The sequence below is a fragment of the Mustela erminea genome, chromosome 19 (assembly GCF_009829155.1).
Source record: "Mustela erminea isolate mMusErm1 chromosome 19, mMusErm1.Pri, whole genome shotgun sequence".
In the NCBI taxonomy this organism is placed as follows: Eukaryota; Metazoa; Chordata; class Mammalia; order Carnivora; family Mustelidae; genus Mustela; species Mustela erminea.
Genome location: NC_045632.1, coordinates 27,736,511 through 27,749,578, shown reverse-complemented (window position 1 = coordinate 27,749,578; position 13,068 = coordinate 27,736,511). Strand labels below are relative to the sequence as shown.

The 13,068-nt window shown below is 57.5% G+C and overlaps 1 protein-coding gene across 1 annotated transcript in view; it reads left to right on the top strand.

Annotated features, from left to right (window-relative positions):
• ZNF423 (zinc finger protein 423) overlaps positions 1-13,068 on the top strand; it is a 332,667-nt gene that overhangs the window by 179,605 nt on the left and 139,994 nt on the right. Inside the window, exon 4 of the mRNA XM_032323398.1 lies at positions 8,613-11,827. Coding sequence (XP_032179289.1) covers positions 8,613-11,827 — 3,215 coding nt within the window. The remainder of the gene's footprint in view (positions 1-8,612; positions 11,828-13,068) is intronic.

Below are 13,068 nucleotides of genomic sequence, written 5' to 3'. Positions count from 1 at the left end.
TTTGCTTGGAAATCTCCTCAGCTAAATATCCATTTTTATCCATTACAAGTTTTGCTTTCCACATAATTGTGGGACACAATTCCTCTGAGCTTTCTGCCGCTCTATAATAAGGATCTCTTTCCTCTGGTTTCCAGGATCATGTTCCTCATTTTCTTCTAAGCCCTCACCATCAGGGCCCTTAGCGTCTAAGTTTCTCTCACAGTCTGAAAGACATGATGATTCAGGTATTTTCTAAGATGATTTAGGTTTTCCTTTGTATGCCTTACTTTCTTCTGCATCTCCACTAACAGAGTCATTAACATCCCTATTTCTAGGAATGATCTTTTTTTGAGGGGGTAGAGGGACAGAGGATGAGGGAGAGAGAGAATCCCAAGCAGGCTCCATGCCCAGTGCAGAGCCCGAGGCAGGGCTCGATCTCACAACACTGAGATCATGACCTGAGCCAAAATCAAGAGTCATATGCTTAACCAACTGAGCCACCCAGGTGGGCCCTGTACGAATAATCCTTCATCCCATACTCCTGAAAATTCTAGCAGCTGCTCACTGCCCAATTCCAAAGCTGCTTCCTTACTTTTAGGGATTGGTTATAGCAGCCCCTCTCTCCTGGAACCAAAATCTGTATCGGTTTCCAATTGCTGCTGTAAGAAATGACCACAAACTTTGTAGCTTGACAAACAACGAAAATCAATTTTTTACAGTTCTGTAGGCCAGGAGACTAACGTGGATCTCACGGGGTTAAAATTGTGGCATCGGTGGGCGCCTGGGTGGCTCAGTGGGTTGAGCCTCTGCTTTCAGCTTGGGTCATGATCTCGGGGTCCTGGGATCGAGCCCCGCATCGGGCTCTCTGCTCGGTGGGGAGCCTGCTTCCTCCTCTCTCTCTGCCTGCCTGCCTGCTTGTGATTTCTCTCTGTCAAATAAATAAATAAAATATTAAAAAAAAATTATGGCATCGGTGGGACTGCATTCCTTTCTGGAGGCTGTAGGGGAGGGTCTGTTTCCGTGCCTTTCTGGTTTTTAGAAGCTGCCCACATTACTTGGCTTGTGACATCGTATCATCCCGACATTCTCTTTTGCCTCTTTCTTCCACATTTTAAAGACTTTTGTGATTACATTTGGCCTATCTAGATAATCCGGGATTATTTCTGTATCTGAAGGTCAGCTCGGTTAGCAACCTTAATTCCACCTGTAAACTCAATTCCCCTTTGCCATGTAATGTGACATATTCATGGGTTTTAGGGATCAGGACACGGACATTCTTGGGAGGGGGTAGTCATGACTCTGCTTCCCACAACCTCCCAGTTCAGTTCTGCCCTGCTGGCCTGCTTCATCGGCCATCGAGCGAGGAAAGAGGCCAGAGACATTCGTTGATGTTTGGCCTCAGAGACAGCCTGGCCTGCTAATCCACTTCAAGACGGGACTTTGCCTTTTTGGCAGGTGGGACTGGAGAGTGTGGGACCTCTTCCTGGCTCTCCTTGAGCCACAGGTCCTGGCACTGTGCTGGTACCTGTTGTGGGGGGGAGCTCAAGAGCGGGGGAGCAGCTTCTGCAGTGGGTTGGGCCTGAACCAGCATTCAGGGCAGGAGAAGCAGCACAGCCTGGTGGTTAGTGAGTGAAAGGGGGTCAGCGGCGGGGGGACGGTGGTTGGGGGGAGGCGGAAACTCTACCACATGCGCCCAAGAGACTGCTTTCTCTCTTGGAGCCCAGTCTGCAGTTATAAAGAAGGGGAATTAGGGGTGTCAGCATGGATGGCTCTGTCAGTTAAGTGTCTGCCTTTGGCCCTTTGGCCCAGGTCATGGTCTTGGGGTCCTGAGATTGAGCCCTGCATCGGGCTCCCCACTTATGTTCTCTCTCTCTTTCTCAAATAAACAAACAAATAAATAAATAATATCTTTAAAAAAAGAAGAAAAGAAGGGGATGATAATGGTCTCTACCTCCCAGTGTGTGTAAGAATCAGATGAGAACAGGCTAGCCAGAATTCAGCTTACAGAAGACGTCCCATAAACAGTGAAGGGTTGCGGAGTTCAGGCGTTTTGTCCTGCATCTGTCTCCTCCTGGCTCTGTGGTCGCAGTTTCCCCATCTACGGAATGAGATGAGTGATGGTCTGTTCCTCTTGCTTCCCTCTCTTCCCCCTTGCGCTGGTATTCATTCTGCATGTGTGGATGTCATTGAGTTGTGGAGTATTCTGGGGTGGGTGGCCACCTTTGGCCCCTGGTCGGACAGCAAGGAACAGAGCAGGCACGCTTTCCGCAACCCCTGCCCCCTGCTGCCTGTGGCCTCTGCTCTGCTCAGGCCTAGTCTGAGACTAGATTCTGTCTCTGGGGGCTGAGCCCCTGGTAGACACTGAGATGCTCTGGGTGCTCTGGCCTCCTGGCCCCTGTGTCCTGCTGGGCCTTTTTGTCCTGGGATCCAGGTGCCCCAGTTGCCCGGGGTTTGCTGGGAAGGGAACCTTGGGTCTCCCAGGGAAGCGGACGTCCCTGTGAGCTGGAAGCAGCCCCAGCAGTGGGCTTCCAAGCTTGCCAGGTGCCCCCATGTTCCCTCTGTGGCACCAGGCTTCCAGGGGATGTAGAGACACAGATGGGTAGGTTCGAAGTTTCCTGAAAAGAAATCAGGAATATGGCCAGATGCCCCACCCCCCCCAATCCCTCCAGCTGAACTTGTATCATTTCAGTCTGGAAAGACACCTGTTTAGGCTCTGGCTGCCCCATGGGGAGTACAGTCTGTGGAGTATCCTGACGCAGGTTCACTCTTCTGAAAGTCCTCTTATCTGTACTTGAACAACAGGATTTTCGAGACCCTGCCTCAAGGCCTCCCTTTTCAGAGAGAATGGGCAACATCTTTCTTGGAGGAAGAAACCTCCTGGCTAAAGCCTTCTTCTTTAGCACTGGGAGTCAGGAGACACCTTCGTCCGATTTGCTCAGCATCCTTGGAACATACCACATGTACAGACCCGTGCTCACGGCAGACATCACCAATTGATTTCAGCACTTACGTCTTCTGAGCCCAGATCTGGCTTTATAATCCTTCTGAAGACAGTATTCTGGGCAGTCACTCCCAATTTTTCATCCCTAGAAGTCCCCTTCTCTCTCTGGACCTGCTGTATCACACAGGATTGGTTTACATGGTGCCTGAGTCTGTGTTCCCATTTCTCTGAGCTATCGGCGCATGGGTGGTTCAGTGGTAGAATTCTCGCCTGCCCATTTCTCTGAGCTGGGGAAGGCTCACTGAGATTCTCGTTCCTGTTGCTCCTGATGGAGGCACAGGGGAGGCTCTACTTGGAGGACCATAGAGCTTGGTCCTGTGGGGACCTTGTCTCCTTGGCGATTTTCATTTTTCCAAAGAAATGGGGCAGTGGTGAGGAGACCTTGTGGTGCCTCACGGAGACTTGCCAGGCCTTTCTGTGGAAAGCTCCAGCTCTCATGGAGACAGTCTGGATGCTCGGAATCTTGCACAAAATGACCTTTATATTCACCCTGAAGGGACCTTGAGGAGACCAAAATTCCAACTTCCCCTGTTATAACAGAGGCAGCCAAGGCGCAGAATTTCCTGATGGACTCTGTCCTGCTCTCCTCCCTCTGCCCCCAACACATTCTCCCCCAGGCAATTTGCTTGCTGTTCCTCAGCCTTTTTTCATGGTCTGGAAGATCTGGTCAGTTTCATTCACTTGGATGGCACTGCCCAGCCGGGGAAGGTCCTAGAAACCTGGAGCCACTGGCTATCGGTGCTTTTCCCTTTCCCATCCGCTGCAGGGCACCTCCCGGGGCTCTTTTCAGAGCCATTTATCCCTCTCGCACAGCTCTGGTCACGAGGGCTCGCTCCCTCCTCAGCCTGTGTCCACACTGCGGGAAGGTCCCTCCTTCTGCTCATTCCAGTGGCCTGGGGCCACCCGCCTGCCGTCCCGCCTCTGTCCAGGCATTTCCTCGGCAACCCCGTGACTGGAGGAGCCAGGCGGCTGAGGATCCCCGGCATTCCGGGCGACGGCCCCTCTGCTCTGCGCAGGCAGGGTGCATGGGAGGCGGTGCGGGCGGCCGCGGGTCAGCCTGCTCAGTGCCCCCAGTGACCCCACGCGAGCTTGCTGTCTGCCTTGAACCTTTTGCCATGGGTGCATCCTCGAGCCCGGTTAATGTTCTTTTTGCCCCTTAATTGAATTCTTATCGAAATTTCTCCCCTCTTTTATGGTTGTTTTGGTTCTCTTCCTGCAGCAGACAGCAAAAGCCTCCCATTTCCTACCAGGCTTTTTTGCAGGATTAGTCATTTTTAAATGACTTTAATCTCCGTTTTGAAAGTGATTTCTGTACTCATTTTGCCATATTACTTAGTACTCATTCTAGGAGGAGGGGAAGCTGAAGGCCTGCCTTAGTCACTGCATTTGGCTCTAGATCTTCTCTGGGGATGCCTCCCCCATCCCCCAAAGGAAAGAAACAGTGGGACACAGAACCAGGCCGATTAGGGTTGAATCCTGGCTCTATTGCCCGCCAGCTGTGTGGAACCTGGCAAGTTACTCAACCTCTCTGTGCCTCACTTTTCTCAGCCGTAAATGGGGATAGTAACAGTACCCATCTCATTGGGCTGTCGAGAGAACTGAATGTGTTAACACACGCGGGGCTCTTAGAAGGCAGCTGGGCAACAGTAAACGTTATAAGTATTTAATTGGAAGGAACAAGGTAGCTGATTGAACGGAACTTATCTTGGACCTGCCTTCTCTGTGAATTCTGAAACATTTGAGTCGCAGGGGCTCCTGAGATCGCTTGTACCCACTTTCTGCACCCCTGCCAGAGAGAGTGTGCAGTCATGGCTGCATGTGCGGTGTGCGTGCCCTTGTAAGAGGAGCGTTCCCAGTAAGGCAAGGAGCCCCCCTCCTCTACCGGCATCCCCTGCACCTACATCCTGGGAGCTGTGGCCCTGGCGCGTCTCTCCAGCCTACTCCTGTAGCACTAAGCTGAGCGCCCCCAAAGCAAAGTGTACTTGGGAGGGATGGGCCAGCAGCAGCCAAGGTCAAATGTATTTAGACAAAAGTCTTTAAACAGCGCAGCCTGAATTTGGGACTTTCTGTGTCAACACCCTTGTTTCCTACTATCCCTGCCCCCCCCCCCCCCCCCAACCATTGGGCCTTTTCAGTGTAAGGGGCCTTATGGTCATTTCCCTTCCGATGATTATAATCTCAGCAGTGGCTCTGTTTGTGGCTCCCAGAAACTCGTTTTGAAGCTTGTTTGCAGAAAAATAAAGCCAACCGGGCCGCACAGCTATGGGCCTTGAGGACTGGGGGGGCCGGGCAGGCAGGTTGATTTCTCCTTCTCCAAGTCTGGCGGGACCAGGGTGAGCAGAAGCCTGAGACGTTGGGAGATGTGGCGCCCGGGCCATGGGACCGAGGGCCGGTTCCGTGCCTCCCTGAGCCTCGGCTTCCTCCTGTCAAAAGCGGGGTGTCACCCGTGGTCGTGACGATGGGAGGACGCTAACTGGGGTAAGCACAGCAGTCCCCGTGCTGGCCCGGAGCGTGCCCGGTAAATGTGGCCACTCATGTCATCAGCACTGGTGGTACTAGTTAGTGCTGATTATGATTATTGGCCAAATAGTGCATTTGTGGAAGGGCTTTCTTGAAGTATAATTTGTATGTCCACGAACGTGTTTGAAGCAAGCAGTTAAAGAGCTGCTGCGGGGCCGGCTTACCACAGCCTAGTTTGGGGCATTGCAATGACCTCACAAGCCTGCCTCGTGCTCATTTGCAGTTTCCTCCTCCCTACTCCAGCCTCGGGCACCGATGGTTTGCTTTCTGGCTCTGCCGATGTACGTTTTCTGGTCGTTTCATATAAGGGGAGTAATAGTGCCTATTTGCCTTCATTTTTCTCATCGGCTTCTCACCTGATTCCCTTTCCTCGCATGTGGAAACTGAGTCAGACCGAGTTGGAGAGCTGAAGAGGAATGCGTCTAGCTGACGAAGAAGCCGGTGGGGGGGCGGGGGGGTGCTCTCTCATCCCCATGGGCTGCAGGGCTTCGGAGCAAACGAGCGCTGGCAGAAAGACCTGTCCAGCTGAGGTCTTCCGGGCAAGGCTTGTTCCTGGTCTCACTCACCCTTGAACTGACCTGGGTTCAAGTCTGTGTGCCCTGCTCCTCAGCCCTGTGATGCCCGGCTCCTCTCTGGTCTCTGGAGGCCCTTCCCTGAGTGCAGATCGTGGGTTGGTTGGGGTCGTGCTTTTGGGGAGGGCTCAAACGAGAGGCAGCCTGTGGTTGCATTGGAGGCTGGACGTGGTGATCCCCTCGCCTTTCTCCCCCATGCGGGGGTGGTTTTAGGCAACGGACCCATGGAGGCTATCCAGACGCATGTCCTGGTGCTCTCATTTCCTGGGGAAGGTCGCTTTGTCTGTGTCTCCGGCTCCTCATTCGTACGGCAGGAGGGGCCCTGCTCCCACTGCATCGGTGGTTGTGAGAAAAGCACTCAGCAGAGCACCAGGCGCCCAGGAAGGGCTCCGTGGCAGCTTGAGTGAGTCTGAGCTAAGGCATCAAGATAATAAAAAGCCATTTGAACCTGGCCAGGGGGCGAGGGCCCAGCAGGTCCCCCAGCTGCCCCGGCTCTAGCCATCTCTTCCCTTGGGTCCCTTTGTCTGTGCCCCGTGGAGCCCAGCTGGCAAGAGCTGGGAATTACCAGTCAGGGGCCGGGGCATCTCCCAACGCGTCTAATCCAAGGCGCTGGCAGCGGCTTCATCCTTCCCTCCCCGTCCGAAGGGCCGTGTAATGGGAGGCCCCCCAGGGGAGCAGGCGCCCTCACCCCGGGAGGACGTTCTGGGAGGTGCCCTGTGCCAGGCCGGGCGGCTGGGCTTCAGAGGTGCAGAGGCTGCCGGGAGGTAGAGGACGCGGGGCCGGGAGCTTTGGAGAGAGCCTCGTCTTCCCAGGCAGAGCTCCGCTGGTGCTGCCGGCTGGGGTCAGGCCCATACTTGCACCGTCAGGGGCACAGTCAGGGGCAAGGCCAGGGGCCGGGTGTGTGTGTGAGGGGTGGGACATTGGGGTTGGTGGGTAGGAGCCAGGAAGAGGCTCAGAGCCAGACCCCTCAAGACCCTGCCTGGGACAGCAGAGGCAAGTGTGAGAGCCTCGGGGTATGGGACCCTTGGGGCCAGGGCCATGCCTGTGGCTGCGTTGAGTGCGACCAGGTGTGAGCGTTCGTGCCTGCAGGTGAGTGTGAGTGTGTGTGAGCCCTGGTGGAGACCGAGCGTGTGAACGGATGTGATTGTGTGTCTTGGCTGCCTCTGGCCCAGACTTTCTGGGTTACGTCCGTGAGGCTTTTTCTGGAGACTAAGCTGTGCTGGTGAGGGCAGTGGTTTATTTCCTCGGGGTTACAAGACCAAGGTCAGTGCAGCCGAATCTGAGCTTTTGTTGGTCTCTCCCCTGCCTGAGGCAGCCTGCGGTCCGTTTCATTCATTATTAAGTTTTAAATCCACCTGACGGGAAACTTGAGCTGTGGAACTCATTCCCTCTCTGGTTGGCTCGGTCCAACCCCCACCCACCCCTACCGAGGCATGGGGGCGGGGAACCTCACCCGCTCTGCTCCCTGTGTTCTATGTGCCTTTGTTTTTCCAGAAACGGCCAGGCCTGGGTTTGTTTAGTTTTCCTCTGAGGCTGGATGGGCTGGCGAAGGCCGGGGAGGTTGGCCATGTGGTCATCTGGGCAAGGACAGCCTCCCCTGCCTGCCAAGGTGGGCATAAGGGCTCATGGAGGACTGAGCTCTGGGGCCATCTGGGTCCCAGGCTCATCCCCTAGTTGCTCCGCATCAGGCCATCTCCCAGGGTCCTGAGCAGACTGGGGGCAAAGCCGGGGGTGAAGAGGGAACAGAGCAAGCACCCCTTCTAAAGATGGTTTGGCTGGGAACCCTGCAGATCTGTCTCAGGCGCCCTTTGATTACTCCTGTTTGTGCTGCTGGGTCTGATGCCACGTGCCCAGGACCTTGGCCTCCTAGGTGTGTCTGCTCCCTGTAGCAGCAGACCCAGCTCCGTCCCCAAATGTGGTGCAGCAGAATTCATGAAGGTGCATTTTCTTTTTTCTCTTTTCTTTTCCTTTATTCTTCTCCTCTCCTACCTTCCTTCCTTTTTGGGGTGCATTTTCTTTTCTTGCATGGTTTTGCCCACACCCCTAAAGATAAGTGGAACTTCCGACCAGGACTAGGGGCTGGAAGGGGAGTCCATCCCCAGGTCTCCTTCAGGTGAAGGCCTGTCTCCTTTTGGCCTCTGGCACTGCCGGTCTGTGTGGTCATTTCTGGTGACTTTTTCCAGGCTACATCCCGACCCCGTCAGGAAAGTGCTTGAGGCCTCACACCTCCTGTGGGGGGGTGGGTACGGAGTCCAGTGAGGCCAAGGCAGGGGTCGCTGAGGACAAAGACGTGTCTCTGTGTCTCCTTCACGTCCTGCCACCCCTCTGCACACCGAGGGCCTCCACGTCCATTCACTTCCGCCTGCCCCCTCCACGCCACCCCTGCCCCCAGGGCTCCCTTCCCCCTCCCCCCACCCCCCGCAGTAGACAGACAGCTGCACGGCCTCAGCCCGCGAGCTGTTGAGAAGCCGGCTCTGTCCTTGTTTCTGGGCGGCCCGGGGAATCGCCTCTCATCTCCTCTCTGCCTCCCCCTCCTGCAGATGGTGACGACGACCCACAACTCTCCTGGGTAGCCTCGTCTCCCTCCAGCAAGGATGTTGCGTCACCCACGCAGCTGATCGGGGATGGGTGTGACCTCGGCCTGGGCGAGGAGGAAGGGGGCACGGGCCTGCCGTACCCTTGCCAGTTCTGCGACAAGTCCTTCATCCGCCTGAGCTACCTGAAGAGGCACGAGCAGATCCACAGCGACAAGCTGCCGTTCAAGTGCACCTACTGCAGCCGGCTCTTCAAGCACAAGAGGAGCCGCGACCGGCACATCAAGCTGCACACGGGCGACAAGAAGTACCACTGCCACGAGTGCGAGGCGGCCTTCTCCCGCAGCGACCACCTCAAGATCCACCTGAAGACGCACAGCTCCAGCAAGCCCTTCAAGTGCACCGTGTGCAAGCGCGGCTTCTCGTCCACCAGCTCGCTGCAGAGCCACATGCAGGCGCACAAGAAGAACAAGGAGCACCTGGCCAAATCGGAGAAGGAGGCCAAGAAGGACGACTTCATGTGTGACTACTGCGAGGACACCTTCAGCCAGACCGAGGAGCTGGAGAAGCACGTGCTCACCCGCCACCCCCAGCTCTCCGAGAAGGCCGACCTGCAGTGCATCCACTGCCCCGAGGTCTTCGTGGACGAGAACGCGCTGCTCGCCCACATCCACCAGGCCCACGCCAACCAGAAACACAAGTGCCCCATGTGCCCCGAGCAGTTCTCCTCGGTGGAGGGCGTCTATTGCCACCTGGACAGCCACCGGCAGCCCGACTCCAGCAACCACAGCGTCAGCCCCGACCCCGTGCTGGGCAGCGTGGCATCCATGAGCAGCGCCACGCCGGACTCCAGCGCGTCCGTGGAGCGCGGCTCTACCCCGGACTCCACCCTGAAGCCGCTGCGGGGCCAGAAGAAGATGCGGGACGAGGGCCAGGGCTGGTCCAAGGTGGTCTACAGCTGCCCCTACTGCTCCAAGCGGGACTTCAACAGCCTGGCCGTGCTGGAGATCCACCTGAAGACCATCCACGCCGACAAGCCGCAGCAGAGCCACACGTGCCAGATCTGCCTGGACTCCATGCCCACCCTGTACAACCTGAATGAGCACGTGCGCAAGCTGCACAAGAACCACGCCTACCCGGTGATGCAGTTCGGCAACATCTCCGCCTTCCACTGCAACTACTGCCCCGAGATGTTCGCCGACATCAACAGCCTGCAGGAGCACATCCGCGTGTCCCACTGCGGCCCCAACGCCAACCCGCCCGACGGCAACAACGCCTTCTTCTGCAACCAGTGCTCCATGGGCTTCCTGACCGAGTCCTCCCTCACCGAGCACATCCAGCAGGCGCACTGCGGCGTGGGCGGCGCCAAGCTGGAGTCCCCCGTCGTGCAGCCCACGCAGTCCTTCATGGAGGTCTATTCCTGCCCCTACTGCACCAACTCGCCCATCTTTGGTTCCATCCTGAAGCTCACCAAGCACATCAAGGAGAACCACAAGAACATTCCGCTCGCCCACAGCAAGAAGTCCAAGGCGGAGCAGAGCCCGGTCTCGTCCGACGTGGAGGTGTCCTCCCCCAAGCGGCAGCGGCTCTCGGCCAGCGCCAACTCCATCTCCAACGGCGAGTATCCCTGCAACCAGTGCGACCTCAAGTTCTCCAACTTCGAGAGCTTCCAGACCCACCTGAAGCTGCACCTGGAGCTGTTGCTGCGGAAGCAGGCGTGTCCCCAGTGCAAGGAGGACTTCGACTCCCAGGAGTCCCTCCTGCAGCACCTGACGGTGCATTACATGACCACGTCGACCCACTACGTGTGCGAGAGCTGTGACAAGCAGTTCTCCTCGGTGGACGACCTGCAGAAGCACCTGCTGGACATGCACACCTTCGTGCTCTACCACTGCACCCTGTGCCAGGAGGTCTTCGACTCCAAGGTGTCCATCCAGGTGCACCTGGCCGTGAAGCACAGCAACGAGAAGAAGATGTACCGCTGCACGGCCTGCAACTGGGACTTCCGTAAGGAGGCCGACCTGCAGGTGCACGTCAAACACAGCCACCTGGGCAACCCGGCCAAGGCACATAAGTGCATCTTCTGCGGGGAGACCTTCAGCACCGAGGTGGAGCTGCAGTGCCACATCACCACGCACAGCAAGAAGTACAACTGCAGGTTCTGCAGCAAGGCCTTCCACGCCATCATCCTGCTGGAGAAGCACCTGCGGGAGAAGCACTGCGTGTTTGACGCCGCCCCCGAGAACGGCACGGCCAACGGGGTGCCCCCCGCCACCGCCAAGAAGGCGGAGCCCGCCGACCTGCAGGGCATGCTGCTGAAGAACCCCGAGGCGCCCAACAGCCACGAGGCCAGCGAGGACGACGTGGACGCCTCGGAGCCCATGTACGGCTGCGACATCTGCGGGGCGGCCTACACCATGGAGGTGCTGCTGCAGAACCACCGGCTACGGGACCACAACATCCGGCCGGGCGAGGACGACGGCTCGCGCAAGAAGGCGGAGTTCATCAAGGGCAGCCACAAGTGCAACGTGTGCTCGCGGACTTTCTTCTCAGAGAACGGGCTCCGGGAGCACCTGCAGACGCACCGGGGCCCCGCCAAGCACTATATGTGCCCCATCTGCGGCGAGCGCTTCCCCTCCCTGCTGACGCTCACGGAGCACAAGGTGACCCACAGCAAGAGCCTGGACACCGGCACCTGCCGAATCTGCAAGATGCCCCTGCAGAGCGAGGAGGAGTTCATCGAGCACTGCCAGATGCACCCGGACCTGCGCAACTCGCTCACGGGCTTCCGCTGCGTCGTGTGCATGCAGACGGTCACCTCCACGCTTGAGCTCAAGATCCACGGCACCTTCCACATGCAGAAGCTGGCGGGCAGCTCGGCCGCGTCCTCCCCCAACGGCCAGGGGCTGCAGAAGCTCTACAAGTGCGCCCTGTGCCTCAAGGAGTTCCGCAGCAAGCAGGACCTGGTGAAGCTTGACGTGAACGGGCTCCCCTACGGCCTCTGTGCCGGCTGCATGGCCCGAAGCGCCAACGGACAGGTGGGCGGCCTGGCGCCGCCCGAGCCCGCCGACCGGCCCTGCGCCGGCCTCCGCTGTCCCGAGTGCAGCGTCAAGTTCGAGAGTGCCGAGGACCTGGAGAGCCACGTGCAGGTGGACCACCGTGACCTCACGCCGGAGACCAGTGGGCCCCGGAAAGGCGCCCAGACGTCGCCAGTGCCCCGGGTAAGAGCCTGCCCCTGCTCCTTGGGGCTCCGCCGAGCTCTGTATCTCCTCGTGCTGTTGTCTCTAGGAGCCCAGAGAGGCCGTGCTCTCGGGCGGCGGTCAAGGGCATCCGCTCTGTCCTGGACTCCGAGGCGATCCCCAGGGTTGTCTGTTCCCTTCCCGCTGTGTGACACTGTCGAACGTCATCTGTCTCTCTGGGCCTCATTTGTCAATTGCTCGTCTGCAAAAGGGGGAATGTCGGTCGTCTGGACTTTGTAGGATTGCCTTTAGGAACCTGTGGTGTGAGATAAGTACAGGGTCGAATGCGGTGGCTGACACCCAGTTATAAATGATGTCGTCTTTCTTACAGATCTGAGGTAGACTTGCTCGCTTCTTTGCTGAGTCTCCTTGCGCGAGTCCCTTTGCTCTCTGGGCTTCAGATTCGGGACTCTTTCGATGATCTGTGGAGATCACCTCCACGTAAAGGGCTCAGGGCCCACACAGTTTGGGTTGACCATGTTAGCTGCAAACACCAGCTGATCTGTTCTCGTCCACGGTGCACAGTGTAGTTAGTACAGATGCTGGTGCGTGGAAGACCCTAAGAATGGTCCCAGTGACTGTTCTCCTTTGTGACTGATGGATCCCTTCATTCATTCATCAGATTTGTCCCAAGCACCCATTGTTTGGGGGTGACTGGCAGTTGAGGAAAATCAGGAATGGACCCCACCTTGGGGGCTCCCAGACAAGGGGGGGAACTGCAGGCCCAAAGCTAGTAGGTTTTAGGGAGGAAGGGCAAGTTCAGGCTACTGGAGTGGGCCGTGGGGTCAGTGGCCATGGAGCACTTGGTGGTGGGCCTGGAGCCTGCGTGGCTCTTGGGTGTCAGACAGTACGGGCCCGGGGATTCCCGCTGAGTCTGTTGTCTGTTTCCAGACCGAGGAGGTGCCAAGCAGATCTCGGGAGTATCTTTCCCTTGAGGGCCACTGCTGGCGCCGCGGGCAGGAAGGCAGAAATTTGGAGGAGGGCCACCTGCGGCAGGTGCCTGCTGGAAGACGGGGAGGTAGCTCTGGGTGTTGGGCTCCGGAATCGGATGTGGGATCCGACCTGGGGTCTGCGACTCTGGGACCTGGAGGGTGAGAATGAGAGAGAAGGAAGGCTGGAGAGAGTGGGAGGAGAATGTATGGAGAATGTCTCTGGGCCGGGGTCCCACAAGACACCCACTGCAGGTCACCAGCTCTCAGCTCTGCTCAGCCTCTGCCGGCCGG